The 18,206-nt window shown below is 40.6% G+C and overlaps 1 protein-coding gene across 9 annotated transcripts in view; it reads left to right on the forward strand.

Moving 5' to 3' along the window:
- The first annotated feature begins 15,920 nt into the window (after positions 1-15,920).
- fbrsl1 (fibrosin-like 1) overlaps positions 15,921-18,206 on the forward strand; it is a 252,908-nt gene continuing 250,622 nt past the window's right edge. For all 9 annotated transcript variants that reach the window (XM_036526244.1, XM_036526246.1, XM_036526237.1 and 6 more), the window contains exon 1: positions 15,921-16,302. In XM_036526244.1, coding sequence (XP_036382137.1) covers positions 16,009-16,302 — 294 coding nt within the window. In that variant the 5' untranslated portion in view covers positions 15,921-16,008. The remainder of the gene's footprint in view (positions 16,303-18,206) is intronic.

The following is an 18,206-nucleotide window of genomic DNA, read 5'->3' on the forward strand; positions in this document are numbered from 1 at the left end:
TTTGACTTTGATGGGTAAATCGAGGCATGGTGCAGTATCTGTTTTGTTGTGGTTTTTCAAGGACTTTTCTTTGATTCACTGCTTTTTTCTCACTGTAGATAAATTACACCTGGTTGTACCGCATGCCAAATCACAGAAGGTAGAGCTCCTTCGGTGCAGAATTTGACTCTCCTCTTGGCTCTGCCAGGTCAGGGGGCGAGAGACTGATACATTCTCACACTGAGAGGGACCAGCAGCCCTGCTGTAACTTCAGCAGACAGCTGGCTCGCTGGCGAGTGTTTGCAAGGCTGTAATCACTCAACTCTGCCTCAACTCTGACTTTCGCCTGCAGTATTTCAATCAAAGATTACTCCCGGAAAGCGCAGCTCAATGCTCTGCATGGAGCTGTGGGAGCGGTGGGAATACTTTTGATTAATAATCCTGACAAGTCGGCCCATTATTATAAATTAAACTGGAGCAACGGCGAATGTTGCATTATCTCGAATAGGAAAAGGCATTAAACAAGAGCGTCGCCCCGCAGCAGCAGCTGATTACGGAGTGCAAACACCTCTCTCTCCCTGCAGTGCTTCATGTTCAGCCTGTCGCTCTATCTGCCTTCAGCCAAAGTTTACTGTATATCTCCATTGCAGGGATTCAAAGTCTATAAATGCAATGTGTTCAGCTCTCTGTTACCATGATTTCATGTAACCCTGGTTTGCTCCCAGTTTGACACTCATCAAAAAAAACAACTTGAGTTGAACATGTGGTCCAATGATGTAATTGTCACGTGACCAGGAAATTACTGACATGCGCTGCTAAATCAAAGTTGATTCAGAGTCAACATAACTAGAGAGCAGTCAACTGGAAAATATAGTGTGTTCTGCCAGGTCAGTCCACATAATACCCCAGCATATCTGATTTTCCAAGGAAGGGATTTTGGAGCTGTACTTTGGTGGCTGGGGATCTATCATTATGGTCATTTTCTGTGGCCAGCCTCAGTTTTGAATGTACAGTTTGGTTTAAACCTGTGATAGCTGCCTATGGTAGTTTTCAGTGAGGCAAAAAACCTGTCAGAGTTCACCTGCAACTACACTAAAGCTGTTACACTTAATAAACAAAAATAATATATAGAGGCAGAGAGGAGCGTAAAAATGTTTTCCACATTATTTTTATCCTTGATAATAAAGGAACTTCCAGAACAATTGCTTAATTTTAACTGGTTCTTAAGTATGTTGTAATGCATTTATATGCACACAAAAAAAGAATTAACATACTTTCTGCCCTGTAATATAATTCTTCTCACCATTTCATAAATATGATATTTTCTCACAAGACAGACATAAGTACAGGGCAAACAGAATCAATGCTACAGTCTCCTCAGATACATTAAGCGGGCTGCATTTTGATGCCTATTTCATATCTACCTTGAAGACAGTGTCCTCTGTTTGTTGCTTTATAAAGTTGAGAAGAAAACCACATTAGGCGTCGCTGGTCATCTGCTGGAATGATTGCTCTTCAGAGCAAGCCAGCCAGCACCTGCCATGTCAGCCTAACAGAGCCAGGAGAGTGCTGATTTAGACAGCTGGCTGGGCCTGTACTCCAGGAATGGGCACAATTGATGCAGTTCCCCTATACTCAGTGATGGATCTGTAATTAATGAAACCGCTCAGCTCAGGACTAAATTTAGTGCATAAATTCCACTTGGTGAGGTAGCATAGGATCAATTTGGTGCAAGAGACTGACCAGAAGCTCAGTAGCAGTCTAAAATGTATGTTGTAACTCCAGTTTAGCACAAGTTCTGCTGTCTGCAGGAGTCCATACTGTACATGGAAAGTCTGTCTGGGTCATTACTCACCAATTATTAGCCTGTGGCAAATCTATGAGATGACAGTGCATTACAAGGGCAAGGGTTTCCTTCATTTACCCATTCAATACATACAGACTTTTGTTAAAATCTGCCAAGGTGGATCTCGCTGTGTTGAGTGGCTGTGTTTGAATTAATTCAAACCCTAGTGTATGTTTTCCTTTGTTATTGAAATTATTTACTTTTTGTGTCATAGTAATGTATGCAACACCTTGAATTTTAGGACCCAGTTGGTTAATTGAGCAGAGGACCAGCTCTGTGTACCTTCTGAGAGCATAGCAGAGATCAGAAATTATTAAAGCCTGCTTTCAATAAACTGTGTGTTGTTCTAATGCAAACCTGCAAGCCAGTATGGTGGTTTATGTTCCAACTGATAGAATCTGGAATACTGCTCAAGTACTGCTGATCTCACCCATATATATTGGGTTTATTGGTAATGAGTGTGATCGCTCACCAGATTCTTTGCATTTGCTCACTAGCTTATGATGGATGAAGAAATTCTTGTGTGTGTCCATGGACAGGTTGGAAGATAGAATGCCTCTGGTTCATTTCAGGTTGTGAAACAGCTGAGGCACATCAGTATGAACATGGTTTAAGCTGGTGCCACAGGCTTGTTACTGTGGCTTGGAGTAAAACATGTTTCCCTTGAGGTCCTCTCTCAAGGCACAAATGAAGCCCACTTTTGACAGTGATGGAAAGGGGGCATGCCACAATGTCTTCAGTCACAGAGGAAATAAAGTGATGCAAATGTAAAAAAAAAAAAAACCAAGTACACTTCAACTCGAGTGGAGTGAGTGATTAAAATGGAAAATGCATCTTTCACCTTTAGGTTGTACTGAGGGACTCGCGAACACTGAACGTGAAGCGCAGGAAGAGGAGGAGAGGGGAGGAGGGCTTCATTGCGCAACGGGGGGAAAACACAGTTTAAAGACAGAAAGTGACTGAAGTATCAAAGCAAACAGTCTGCCGAGTGTATCCGGGGGTGGCGGCGTGCCCCTTTGATCCAACAGAGCCGTGTGTTTTTAACTAAAATCTTTATAGGAGGCCTCCGGGTGTGAGCGAGAAATAAGGGAAGTATGCGACTCTCCTTATAAATCTGAGCATGTCATCTCCGGCAAATCGCACAAACTCCGCTGGGGATGTCGGGATGAGAGAGGCTGCGAGGGGGACATGCCGCCAATTTCGTCTTCCCCGCGTCGGCAGTGCAAAAACACGGGCCCCGGGACCCCAGCTGCATCTCCTCCATCACAGGCCAATGCGTTAGGAGATGAAACGCGGGAAAACAGAAGGAGAACTTCAGAAAGTGAGCCATCCCAGCGGCTGCAGTCAGAAGCCGTGTGGCTGTCTGGGATGGAGACCAGCTGTAACTTTCCTTCACACTAAAAAAAATTCTTTCCTCCCCCTCTATTTACCTTTTTGGAAGAGTTCTCTCCATTGCATTTTCCCATAGGAACCAGACCGAAGCCCTGGAAAAACAACAAAGCCCATGACTCAAAGCAAAGAGTACATCAGATTCAGTGACCTCACAGCTCAGAGCTGCTTCTCTTTATGTGGATGTAATATAAGTATAACAAACACGAGTTTCGCTTACAGTACATAAAAACAGACAAATGATGCTCTGATTTTCCTATTTGGAAATACCAGTACATTGTAGTGCTCCCCTGCGCCTCTTTGTTCTCTCTTGTTACTGTCTGTTTTTAATCTGGATTTACAAGGACATAAACCATAAAGTAATAGTACACCCTCAAGCACCCAAGCAGGAGCAAGGAGGAAACATTTCAGTTCAAGCATTAATTTACTCCTGTGAACCAAGGTAATATGACACTTTACCAACCAGGGATATTCATTGCCTGAGCACAATCACTCTTCAAAAAGTAAAATGCAATGTTTTTAATGCAAAAGGTCACTTTATTATATTGCTAAATTTCAGGGCAGTCACACAATGGCATCCACTTGGTGCAAACAATCTAACTCCATGGCTGAAAGTCTGCCTCTTGGCTTCTGGACGTGTGATGGCTGGCACTGGGATTTTTCAAGAGAGTGGAAGAAAACTCATCGAGCTGCAGTGATTCCGTGATCCGCGGTTGTTGCCTCACCATTGAATTTCCCGGTGGATGATAAAGGGTGGTATTACAGCAAGCTCGGGAGCGGTGCAGAGGGACTCATGGAGCGGGGAGGAAAGTGGGCGGGGGGGCAGTGGAGACACTCTAATGTGTTCTAGAATGGAGGTATCAGGCTATTCGGATGACACACTCCAAGCTGACAACAGGCCATTACCTCCCATGTGAAAGTGACTAATGGCTTGGATCCAATTCTTTTCACAGGGTCCTCATGCCCTGACTTCACAGCACAGCACTAAGGAACTGAACCCCATAGGTTAATTGCTTGGATCAATTGCTCAGTTAGTCAAAGCAAATTTTTCTTAGCAATCAAGAGAAGCGTACTGCGGAAACTCCTAACCACATGCACGTCTGTCGTATATTTCCCCACAGTATAGAGTGAATGCTATGCTCTCCGTGAAGCTGAATTTGACATTGCAGAAAGATTCCTTTCCTCAGTAGAACCAAGCAAATATCAAATGTCACAAATATGTCTTGAATGTATATAAATATAATAGTCTCTCAGTTCACCAAACAACCTAAACAGACATTTGAAACCCACATAAATATAGGTAAATGTTTATCTATGAAACGCATTATGGTTTGCATGGTTTCTGAAATCATTTGCAAATTGCAGACTACATAGATGCCAGGTTCCTTCGCAGCTCAGTGTACACTTTAAGCAATGCAGAGATAGTACTTTGTGGTGAGCAAAGATTTACGGGTAGACCTCAGTGATGCAGAGTGTCATATTTCAGCAGCACGCTCTCCATTTACCAGAGACAGTACATGTAGCCACCAGCTACAGCTGTATGTGCTGTGTTCTCCCCCTCAGTACTGTGTCTCCCTGTGAATCAGCTTTTCCCTTGAGATCTACATCCTCCCTGGAACAGAAGGACAGAAGAGGCATGCAAATTTGCTCTTAAGCTTGTAACGGTATTCATCACTCTATTTGCATGACAAGCTCAAACCCCTTCGATATATGGACCAGGCAGTCACAGCAGAGAAGGCTCCAACTATGTTTTATCTCCTTGCTCCTGTTTGCTAATCAAGTGCTTGTGAAAGCCAGGAGACCATGATAAGACGGGGAATATTATGTGCCTGCTTAGAGCCTTCTGTTTGAACGGTGACTAATTTTACAGGCTTTTAACTTTCAATCGTCAGCTTTTTATTTGCATTCTCATGTCACCCGCTTTTGTTATCACCTGCTAAATAATACCTTTGCAATCAAATCAAGGCATTCAAATGAATAATGCAAGCCAAATCACAAGGCTTTGCCGAAAGGGGTGGGTGGGGTGTGCTGGGAGAGGGGTGGGTGACAGTTTGGAAGATGTCTCTGTGATAAAAATTCTGACTTTTAAAAACAGAACATGGTATCATTCCTCCTGACATTGGTGATTTACAGCTCAATCAGATCCTCTCAAGTTCCCTGATATATCATCCCAGGTTTAGATACAGACTCCATCGCTCCCCGGGGCTTTGTTCAGCAGATGTCTCCAGAATCTGCCATTGAGTGGGCAATGCAACACAGACGGGGGCCAACAAGGATAGATTGATAAGGACAAAGAGAGACCTTGACCTCACCAGAGACTGTAATTGACTCTGAAAGAGAGAAAAGGGACAGATAGGGAGAGGAAAAGAGGATGCAAAAGAACAGACTTCTCTCTGAAAAAAAAAGTCAGTGCAGTTGCACTATGACTTGCGTTAGATTTGCCCTTGACATGCCTAATGTTTGCTCACCCAGTTGACTTCTCACTTTGAGTAATGCCACACATATGGAAACACACACCCACATACACACACCCACATACACACACGCACACACACACACACACACACACACACACACAGAATGCTGAACTTCAGTGTGTGAAACGTAGCATGACAGCTTGTCATAATGTGGCAGTCTACAAAGTGTCACTGTTCAAATATCATCCCTTCTAATATGTGGTTGCCTGATATTGTTTGAAGTGGAGGAACCTGCCACTTGTGAACAATTACAAGGTACATTGCCACATTGCTCATGCTAGAGTACACAAGGTGTCAAGATACAAGTCTGACGAAGGAAAACAAGGCGCTTTGTGGTTTCCCTTTGTTTTACTTTGTGTTTTGGGACCTCCACAAATGCAGCATGCCTCAAGTGCTAATTACAGTTTGATTGGGAGGAATGAGTGTCAGTCATGTCCCCTGCTGAGTCTGGAAAGCAGTGAGCACAGTCCGAGATCTTCCTGTTGTTGTTTTTTAAATGTTCTGTACCAAGGAAGGATTAAATGCAAGGACAAAATGAAACAGGGAATGCTGATAAGATGGAAGGTTATTCTGCAATCTTCATGGAAAATCCACCACACCAAACAACCAACCTAAAAATGTGCAGTACAGTATTTACAGTTCTAATGCTCTTTAACAAGTCTTGATAATGGTGCCTGCCCAATATATGGTGATGATCATATTGATGATGATGATGATTATTATTATTATTATTATTATTGTCATTGTTGTTGTTGTTGTTTGTTGCTGTTGTTGTCTGTGGTGGTATTGCTGTTATTATAATAATACATAGTATATACTTAAGAAAGGTACTTTACTTGAATTCATACAGTATATATTACATTGCAGAAATATATAATGTGCAAAATATCAAGCTAGGTAACTCACTCTCGGTAAAGGTGTCTATTAGCATATAATAATCTACACAATCAGAGACTGTGCCAGTTTGGACATTTGATGATGTTCAGTATGTGGTTAAATGCAAAAAACAACCTTATTATTGTGTTTGTGTCTTATCATAATTCTATTCTGTTTTCTGTTACACAGCAATCTTGGTGAAGGGTCTTCATTGTATTTAACCAGATCACTCAAGTGCACAAATGAGGGCCTCAGTCTATCCCCCTCCTTGAGGTAAATCTATACAGTGTGCAGGAGAAGTATTGATCTTTAGATATCTTTATGAAAAGCTGTGCTGACATAACGTCTCTTGATAAGATTTGGAAGGGGAAAGTGTTGTTACTGCTGGATCGTGGGGGGAAGAGACAGCCAAGATCAATAAATCCCATTATTGCACTTCCCAAAAAATGTTGAGATGTGCCAAAGACAGGTTCAAAATTGGAGATTTTCTGAGGTTACATTTAAACAGTTCACAAGAAACAGAGAGGGCCAGGCTTGTTTTCATTCTGTTGCTCATCCACGTCTCTTCATTGTGAGAGCTGAATCTGAACAACAACAGTGAAATGCAGTTTCGGGAACTTGGTCAATCTGTTCATAATGACATCACCACTCTTTCCTGTCATTCAGCATTTTGACCTCAATAAATCTGAGTAACACTGCGGCCTGGATGACTAATTTCACCAAGAATAATTCCTGTAATAAAAACTCAATTGGCTTGCAAAGTCTGGCAATAAATTCAACTATTTTTTCCTTTTGAATCAGAGGGCTCTACAGACAATTTTTTTCTTCTCTGTTTAAGTGCTTTTACACTAGTATAAATGGCCATCCAATGACTCTCCACTTTACAACTGGTTCATAAAATTACTGATATTTGGCAACTCTCGCATTTATCATACAGTGATAAACTAAAGAAAGAACTCCTAGTTGGAATGTCGATGTCAACATCACCAAAAACAAGCAGTTCGCTTTATGTGAGTAAATGTTGCTGTGGACTTCACATTTCATCACCACAAGTGCAGCCATATGCATTTCAACATATTCAACTATTGATGTCTTGCTTGGGCAAATTCCAACTTCATGTCAGTATCCTTGAGTAAATTATAACCGCTGTGCAACTTTCTGGAAGCGGATATGGGAGCATTATCAGCGTGACCCTAGACACATTGCAAGCATATCTGCATGAGGCAAAAAAGAACTGGAACTCAAGCACATTCTGTAAATCTATATGTCTGCAGTGTATGTGAACTTCTGCATGTATAGTTGATGTAATTGTGGCTATATAATATATCTTGTGTGTCTTTATAAACCATGAGAATATTAATTTAAAAAAATATAGAAAGTTTTAAATTATACATGATTCCAGGGAAAATCTAAGTTTGTGTCACAATGAACTACTTACTGAATATTTCATAAAATGGAATAACATGTGTACCATGCCACGGATCATCCACTAACTGGCTGCAGCCTCTGGAGAAAAAAAAAGCCCTCAGGCAGGTTTATGTTGACTCTGTATATGGCAGACAGAAAAGTAACATTTTTATGGTGTATAAGGAATTGGATCAAAACCATAAAAGATTGCCATTTTTTTCCTTGTCCAGAGAATGATATATTCCCTCAGTGACTACGAGGCTCTGGGGTGGGATGAGATTCCTGGTCACACTCATAATGACCCTCCTGACTTCAAACTGAGGGCCCAAACAACCCATGGATCTCAAACATTGCTGAAGAGTCTCAATAAATAGAATACCCATATTGTTTTATCACCATCACTGGTATAGCACAGAGTCCTGGCATCAACCAATATATTTCAGACATATTTTACATGCTCTGCTGAATAAGCTGGTGAGAATGGAATTATGTTTTTGAAATGTCCTTCTGTGGCTCTGTGGATCAGTCATGTCTGGCTCTTATGTGATTTATTATGTGTGGGTTTTCATTACATGTGTGGGTCCCCCGAGCCCTGTTGATTTTTAGATTTTAAGGGTCCAAGACCACAGAATATACTAGTATTTGTATACTAACTGTCTAGCATTGAACATAGCTAAGAATGCAGATTATTGGGAAGCTTCACACAAATGTTATCCTGACTGTTCCCCCAACCCCCACCATTCACAGGTCACAATGTCAAAATTTAAGGTCACAAAGGCTCCTGCTATGTTACTCAGTTTTAATTCTCTGACTTGCATTCTGCACAGTTGGACCATTTAAAACTCACATCTTGATAGGTTCAGATGGGCACCCACCCACCCCATCAAGCACTGCCTTACATTGATTCAATGGGTAGTGGGACCTATCATTGTACACTTGTACTGGTGGCCTTCATTTTTCATTTGTTCTCTGCATTTACTCATTCTTTTACAAATCCACCATCATGAGGGAAGCCTATTTCTCCATGCTGAAAATAAATTTTCTCTACAATTTATCTTACACCATGACAAGAGGGACAGTCTGTTAATTTCCAAGTGTGGCAGGTTGAATCTGTGCAGCAGCTGGAAGAGACCCTTAAAAAAGTCCTGTTGATGCTGAATGATATTGGATAGTAGGTGACCCTCTGCCAGCATCCCTTATAATTCATAATGAAATCGTCTTTCTACTTCATTTCAAACATGAAAAGAAGAATATCTTGAAGAATATCTCTTGATCTGAAACAGCAGTGAATTAAGGTGGGAATGGAAATCTGACAAGCTTTGCTCTACCCCCAGGGACCAGATTAAAGACCAATATTTTACCTGAAATGGCTTTTAAGGGGGACAGCCCCTGCTGTGTATGGTTTACAGCCAAGCATCTCAAAGAGGTGCTCTGTTTGAGTGAGACCATGAGCTGCATTTTCTCTGTATGTGGATTATCGTCGGCAAGTCACCTGAGAAAAACAGAGGTAATCCCTTTGCTCTTACCCACAGACTCCTTGCCATACCTGTCTCTCTCTAATCTCTTTATTGAATAATTCCACCCACGGTACTACAAGAGGAAGTAGGGATCCTGTTTAAAGAAAAAAAGTTTGATGTATATGCAGTGGAGCTGTAGGCAGGAACACAAGGAAGACATAAAACCAACCTGCCTATGGATTTATCATGCTACAATGTGGTTTTGATAGCTCTTGTTAAATCAGATTCTTCTTGATGATGTAGTTTGCTTGGTAGGGAATAGAGGTATATCCAACAAATTCAGCAATTTGCTGTGTACATGTTCCTGTAAAAGTGAACAACATGCAAAAAATAAATAATCTGATTTTACTGTACTTTCCATAATGTACAGTATATCTTTTCAGAATTATAAAGGAAAACATGTAAAAGATCTAAAAGATTTCATATAAAATTTGCATTGTATGCTTTGTAGAATAACCACAGAACACATGTATACATGACCACATATTGTTTTCCTATCACACTCTTTCTTCTATAAGGAAAATGGAAATACATTAAAAGAAAGACACACAGTTTTCATTCAGGTAACCTCTAACCTCTTCTGTTTTCTACAGTTAAGTTCATGCTAGTTAAGTTTAATTTCTTGATAGAGTGGATTAGATTTATGCCTAAAGGTCCCATCTGAATATGAACTAATTATAACTATTATCTACATTTATTAGACAGTAGAATTAGCAACTATAAAACTGTGTGCATGCATGAGTGCATGTGTGCGTGGGTATGTGCGTGTGCACAAATATGCACGACTGTCTGCATGTTTGTCTGGAGAAATCTTTAGCTCAGGGCAAGTGTCCAGATAACATTGAGAGGCTTGCAAAAGAAGCCAAAAAATCTGCTTTATATCCTCAATATAATACAGATGGTAAAATTACTTCCAGATTGCCCAGTCTGTTTTTTTTTTTTATTTCACCAAGTCTTTAATAGAGCTGATAACAGTATGTGAATACAAGTCATGGGTCTCTGTCTTGGGTAAACGGTGGACCATTGTCTGAGATCTCCCTTAAGATCCCAGCAGGAGTAATGCTCACCACAAATATTCACAAAATCTGTTAAATCCCTCCTGAATATCCAGGCTTACTCTGACTACCTCATCAGAAAAGAGTGACAGGAGTGCAAGGGTTCCCTTTGCTAGCAATGACCATGTATTATATGCATCTATCCTACACAGCTGGAATCCTTTTTCTAGTGAGTACCAATCTTCTCCAAACAAAGGGGAAAGGAGGCCCAATCAAAAACATGTGAAACTGTTGCATTCACAAATGGTGGGCCAAACAGTACCAGGCTGAATTCCAAAGATTTTTACACATAACAAAGGTATGCCAAAATTCTGAACCAATTCTGCTTAAGGCCACTTGTTGGACAATGATTTTCAAAGACTGCAGTTCTGGCAACTTCAGGACTGCATTATTGAAAACCACCCCTGTTCTAGGGTCACTGTTCCATGTAAAGAGTGTAACAACTGGGCCTCAGGCAAAACTGAAGTGTAAGTAATAGAGGAAGACTGAGAAACCAAGAACAGCAAATGGAGTCCCGATGAGCCAAAACATTATGACCACCTGTCTAATATGCTGTTGGTCTTCTGTGTGCCACCAAAACAGCACGACCTGCTGAGACATGGACTCTACAAGACCCCTGAAGGTGTCCTGTGGTATCTGGCACCAAAACATTGGCAGCAGATCCTTCAAGTCCTGTAAGTTGCGAGGTGGAGCCGCCGTGGATCGGACTTGTTGGTCCAGCACATCCCATAGATGCTCAATCGGATTGAGATCTGGAGAATTTGGAAGTCGGAGCAACACCTTGAACACTTCATCATGTTCCTTAAACCATTGCCCAACAGCGTGTGCAGTGTGGCAGGGTGCATTATCCTGCTGAAAGAGGCCACTGCCATCAGGGAATACCATTGCCATGAAGGGGTGTACCTGGTCGGCAACTATGTTTAGGTAGGTGGCACATGTCAAATTGATGTCCACATGAATGGCTGGACCCAGAGTTTCCCAGCAGAACATTGACCAGAGCATCACACTCCATCCACCGGCTTGTCGTCTTCCTACAGTGCATCCTGGTTCCATCAGTTCCCCAGGTAAACGGTGCACACATGCACAGCCATCCACGTGATCTAAAAGAAAACGGAACTCATCGGACCAGGCAACTTTCTTCCACTGCTCCAGTTCTGATGCTCGCGTGCCCATTGTAGGTGCTTTTGAAGGTGGACAGGGGTCATCATGGGCACTCTGACCGGTCTGCAGCTACGCAGCCCCATACATAGCAGAGTGCGATGCACTGTGTGTTGTGACACATTCCTCCCGTAATCATCATTAAAATTTTCTGTGACTTGTGCCACAGCAGACCTTCTGTCGATTCAGACCAGATGGGATAGCCTTCGTTGCCCTCGTGCATTGATGAGCCTTGGGCACCCAACACCCTGTCACCGGTTTGTGGTTTATCCCTCCTCGGACCACTGTCAGTAGGTACTCACCGCTGCTGACCGGGAGCACCCCACAAGCCTTGCCGTTTCAGAGATGCTCTGACCCAGTCGTATGGTCATAACAATTTGGCCCTTGTCAAAGTCGCTCAAGTCTTTACTCCTGCCCATTTCTCCTGCATCCAACATGTTGACTATGAGAACCGATTGTTTGCTTACCATTTAATCTACCCAGGCCTTGACATGTGCCCTTGTTTGGAGATGATCAACGTTATTCGGATCACCTGTGAGTGGTCATAATGTTTTGGCTCATCAGTGTATAGCTGTTGTGTAGAATATAGAATATAATTGAATAGAGACATAGAGATGACCTATGCTAGATTATGCCTAGCAAAATACATACATTGATGAATCTGAACATTCCAGCCCCACCAAAACCTTGTCTCCATGATCAACTGAAAGTTTTAAAATGAGCATGAAAATAAGGATGAATGTAACTGTTGCAAAGTCGATCCGCATATTGTCTTCAGTATTGGACATCATCATCCTCCTCATCCATGTGACTTTCACCTTTACAGAAAATGAAATGGCATTTTGCCAACAAGCGTGTTCTTGATTGCCAACAACCTAGGAACAGTTACACAAAGCGAGCAAAGCAAGAGAGTGTGAGTATTCACAACATTGTTAATTCCAATACTGACCGCATGCATCAATGATTGATTTTATCACACATTTCTTTGTACCTGAGGTGAGTTAAATGTGCACACCTTTATTTTTACAGTTTTGAAAATCCACACTGAAACTGACAGCAAACTGCTACTCTCTTTATGGTGAACAGTGGAATCTTTGATAGGGCAGTTTCAGAAAAATAAATAAATGCATTATGTATCACTGCAATATTTCAAGCTTATCAATAACTGACAAAAATATTGATGTAAACATCAGTCACAGAGTGTACCATGAGTGCATTACTGTTTCTGCGTTTGGCGGTGTGAACATTAATATTACAAGATTTATGTTGTTCACCAGGGTCACTCTTGTATGTGACAAAAGTCATTTAGTCAAAATTACCACGTCAAAAATTGTATTAACTCTGTATTTTTTGGGGAGAAAATTTATTCATATCAAAGGCTTGTATTTAGGAAGAAATTTGAGGAGATGTTTGCCACAATGCATGGTGTGAAAATCATTTAGTTCAGATAGAATGTATGGCAAATGAGAATAAAATCTACCAATGTGCATGGCAAATTCCTTGATAACTTGATTAACTTGATTGATAAAGTTTTATCAATGACCAAAACAAACCAACTGGAAAGACAAGAAAACTGTAATCTGTGAAACTATTCTATTAATATCTTAAAAATTGTATCCACAGTAACTTAACCTGTCTTATGCACTCAGAAAAAATCAAGTCTAAACGTGCCATACATCATATAGAGTGCTGACATTACGAAATTAGGAATGTTAAATTCCAGTTCCTGGAGGATCACTTGTATCGTCTTAATTACTTAATTTACACAATCATTTACCTTTGTGTTCTTTTCTTTCATTTTTAATGAAAAAAAAAAATGAAAGAACACAAACACAAACACACACACACACTCCAGAGAGTGCAATTGACACACCCAGAGGAGGGTACACCATACTCAAAAGGATTACTAGTATGGAGGGAATGCCCCCCTCACCCCATAATGTGACCCCAAAAGGACTTTCCTGACACCTCCATGGCTGTAGACAGAATCAGGTGCATTAAGTTTTTAACAGTATTAGTTTACAACAGAAAATTATTGCATGTGGTTTACACAAAAAAGACATAATATGGATTCACCTGGAAAGAGGGAGAAAGGGAATATTTCACCTTTTGCCCAGATTTAACAGTAACTGTGAGAAGATTCTACATATTCAGATTGAGTCCTGTCTTCACAGCTGAAGAGCAATTGAACTGAGTTTCCATATGTGGTACCTGTTCCCTTAACTAGCTGAACTTCATCCTAACTGCAAACTTCAAAGCATAGCATCAGCTTCAGGTCACTTTAATTGTGTGGGCTTCACATGAGTGGGGAGGTCTTTCTGTCCCTTGTGTGTGGTGTGTCTAATAGTGTGCAGCCTTTATGTATCTCTTCACCCGAACTTTGACTGCACACACTGACTTTTAGCATCTGATAATAAGATAAAAAAGATGATAGATGGCCCTCATTTTCCAAGCAAATTTTGGTGTAACCAACCAACCCGTGCAGTATCTGTCCTTGAACAACACAAGCTATTTAAAACAGCCTGTCAGAAAAAAGAAGACTATGTAGTCATTACGTGGCCTTCAAATTTGTAAGAGTTAACTCTAAATTAGAAATAACGTCATTAATTTTGAACACACTAATGATAAATGATAAATACTTTAAACAATCCACATAAGTAGAAAACATGTAGAAAACACAACATTAAATATACCACTATATATCAACTGTGTAAACTTAGCCCTGTTGAGCTACTGGTGCAGTAGGCGCCTATATGTAATTCAAGTATCATACAGTACGGTCATTAATCACAGAAATTCGCAACATTGCTGTGTCATGCCTTTCCACCAAAAAAAAAAAAAAACGTGGAACGGTTACAGTTTTACTCCTGGAGGCATTTTGTAACCAAAGTTATTGGCAAATCCAAAGTGTCGTTAAAGATCGAAGAAAGCAACAAAGAAGTGTAACTATTCACGATTCTCAGAAGCAGACACTTGCAGTGCATGCCACAATTTTCGAATGTAGTTCCCGTCATTTCGAACATTTAACGGCGCTGTGTGATGAAACCAGACACTAGCTCCCATTTAGCGACTAACAAACCGATGACAGCTCAGCAGTAGCTTTCCATTCGCTGACTGCGACACGTCAAAATAAACAAATACATAAAACCATAAAAAACGCCATGCCCAAGAGCTGCCGATCTAACAGATTACACTTAATGTGCTGCCTCTTCTGTAGCAAAATAAGTTGAGCTGAGAGTCATTCTGAAGTATGTAATAAAGTAGCTCACTTCCTTTGGTAATTGCAGAGGTGGCGGAAGTACGTCAGTTATCTCGGCGCTGGGGCTTTTACTGCACTGACTCCAATTTCAGATGTAGGGAAAGAGGGGAGAGGAGATTTTAATCATCTCTGTCTCTTTAAGAGCACTTATCAAAGCTTTTGCATTTAAAGAATAGGAAAAATACGGTATACCACGAGCAACTGAACCACCAAGGACGGAATTCGGGAATGGATTTATAAAACTTACACGGGCCTGGGAATAGCCGCTGGTTTCTTTTCCCTGTAAATGGATTGGGTTGATCACAGAGTGGGGGGTTGTGTAAGTAAATAAATAAATAGATCATTTAAAAACATCGCGATTAAGAAGCGAAAGACTTGGGAGATCCTGGTTTTGATAGCATTTTTGTCGTAAAATAATCACAGTGGAACTTAGCAGCGGGAGATGGTTAACAGTTGAGACTTACGAATATAGCTAGCTAGCTAGCTATAGTGGATGTTGTCCACTGATCAATTTTTAATCTTTTATCGATAAACACATACTGTTAAGACGGATATTTAAAATTTTTGGTTTTCCTTTTTTTCGACAGTGGATCATGGATTGGGTGGTGGAAAACAAGGGGCAGCGATATGATATCTCTGCGTTGTCTGCGGTATGCAGCTGTTAAGATTGGGTTGTACCGTTGCAACAAAGTTGCAAAGCAAGTGAAATACAGAAATCATAACTATTTTGCAATTTTGCACCTGTTTAAATGAAGGAAGCGTCGCTGTTGTAGTACGGGACCTCGAAAAATACGAGAAGGTTTGGATCGCTTCTTCGCCTGCATTGGAATATTTGAACATTTGTTTGTTATTCCGGAGGTTTATAGCTATTCAAGGTCATTCTGTGCATCTAATTATTGATATAGATATATAGCTGCATAATTTGTATATACGTGTATCGCCGTGTAAACGTTTCGGAGTTCTGTATTTTATTGATTAATTGTAAAAAGAATCCGTACACATTTGGCGATCCAGTGTAATTCTTAGTTTCTGCAGCGATTCTAAAATGGATGGGAAATTGAAGCAGAGTCGGAGATCCCGCTCCCAACGTGAGAGGGTACGGAGACGGGAGGCAGCTGGCAGGGATGCCCGGAATCAGAGCCCCTCGTCGTGCTCAGACAGAGAGCAAAGTCCTGGCAGGGATCATGCCTCTCAGAATGGTAAAAAAGCTCCAAACTCAGCCCCCTCTGCTAGAACCCCGCGTCCGCCGCGGAGAAAGAGACGGGAATCCAGCTCCCAGGAAGAGGATATTATTGATGGATTTGCCATCGCCAGCTTCGCGAGTCTGGATTGTCTCGAGGTAAGGGGTGGCTTAAATGTATTTGTATTCATAACACGTTTTTATTTCCCTGTGGTTCTCAGACAGAAGTTTATGTGTGTAGGTATACACACACGTACACACACACACACACACGTATATATATATATATGTGTGTGTGTATGTGTGTGTGTGTGTGTGTGTGTGTGTGTATATATATATATATATATATATATATATATATATATATATATATATATATATATATATATATATGGGTTTGTTTACGAGCGATGTCGATGGATTAACGTGGGCGCTGTAGTTTACCTGACGAGCTGTAATCTTATTTCTATTTGTCCAAAAGAAGCAAGAGCATTTATTTAGGTTATTATTTAGTTGTCATGTACATCTTTTCACATTGTGTGCATTAATTGTAAGTTCGTTGTCAGTGTACGTGCATCTTGCCTGGGTAACTCTTTTATCAGTTTATCTTCGTGTCCTATTTGAGTTCTGTCTCTTAGTTTATGTATGTATATGGATCCAGTTTGGTGGAAATTTTCCCCCAGAATAATGAGCTTAATTGTCTGTTTTACAAATGGAGGCATATCTTAGATAAGTGGATATCATATGTTTTTTTGATTGTTAGAGACAATAATTGCTGTACTTGAAGCCAGGCTACCAAATGAATTTTGACAAGGAGTCCATCCATCTGCAAGTTGTCAATATAGTGTCTTTGGGATGCTTTGCAAAAGATGGCTGTGAAGTTTCCAGATCTCACCATGCATACTACTGCTTTACAGACTGAATGTAATGCTGCTTAGCCCATATGTTTGCATTGCTTATGGTCTTGCATTACAGGTCTTTATGTACAGCTGTGTAAGGGAAGACGCTTAAATGATCAACAACCTTCAATGCCACGTTATGAAAATAACACATTAATGTTTGTAGTTAATGCTCTTAAATTCATATTAATTATGCAAACAATATCTGTGAAAGCACAGTGCCGAGGTATATTCTTAAACACATTATATATTCAGCTGAAAAACAAAAATATCACCAATTGTGCAACTGCTGATTTGTCGCAGACTTTATCTTGTCATATCCCTTTCATTCAGAGCTTTTGAAGGGTACATCCAAGTCTTTTGTTGGTGACTGAAATGACAAGCAGAATCATTGCTGAAAGCTTGTCATCAATTTGTCACGACCCATCTGGTTACAAGATTAACCTGTCAGGCCATCAGTAATTATGTGGGTATTCTATTAACTTCAGGCTTTCACACTAGATAATAGCATTTGTGTTAAAGCAGACAGTGACTTCAGATGGGTAAGACAGGGGGTAAAACTGAAGTACAACTTCTGTGTATGAGCATTCATTTATCCTAACTTTGCTGACTTTTGAACCTGACAACTCTCAGCAAAGGGCTTTCATATAATTTCCCCTTTTCAGTTAATTGTGTGGTGCTGTCAAAATGTTCGCTCTTTTCCAATCCTGTAAGTGAAACCTATGATGTACACAGACAGACATCAAACCAGATGCATAATTTGTCTTGATTGATTCCATCCCATTGTATGAATTTAAATGATACTTGCCTCTCCTTGTGTACCTTGTAGATGTCCACTGGTATAATTTTAATATGATCTGTATTCAGGCAGCTTTTAATATAAACAAAACTAGGATGTTGGAAAGTGCTTTGGGGTAAATCAGTGACATTGCGCTTGAAACACTAAGTACTCTTCTCTTGGTAGAGGCTGTCTGATGAACTAAATTAACTGTGTGCTTGACAAGTGATAAGAAAGGACTTGGAGATTTGAGCAACTAACAGTCTCACACCTGCCTGCCTCCTCAGAGAGCAATGATGTGTAGAAGACTTTATCCTTTTTACACATTTGTGAAGGCCTGAATTGCCTTCCAGTACTTGGTCAGACCTAAAAAAAGTCCTTGTTAG

Source organism: Megalops cyprinoides, chromosome 4 (assembly GCF_013368585.1).
Source record: "Megalops cyprinoides isolate fMegCyp1 chromosome 4, fMegCyp1.pri, whole genome shotgun sequence".
NCBI classification, from domain to species: domain Eukaryota; kingdom Metazoa; phylum Chordata; class Actinopteri; order Elopiformes; family Megalopidae; genus Megalops; species Megalops cyprinoides.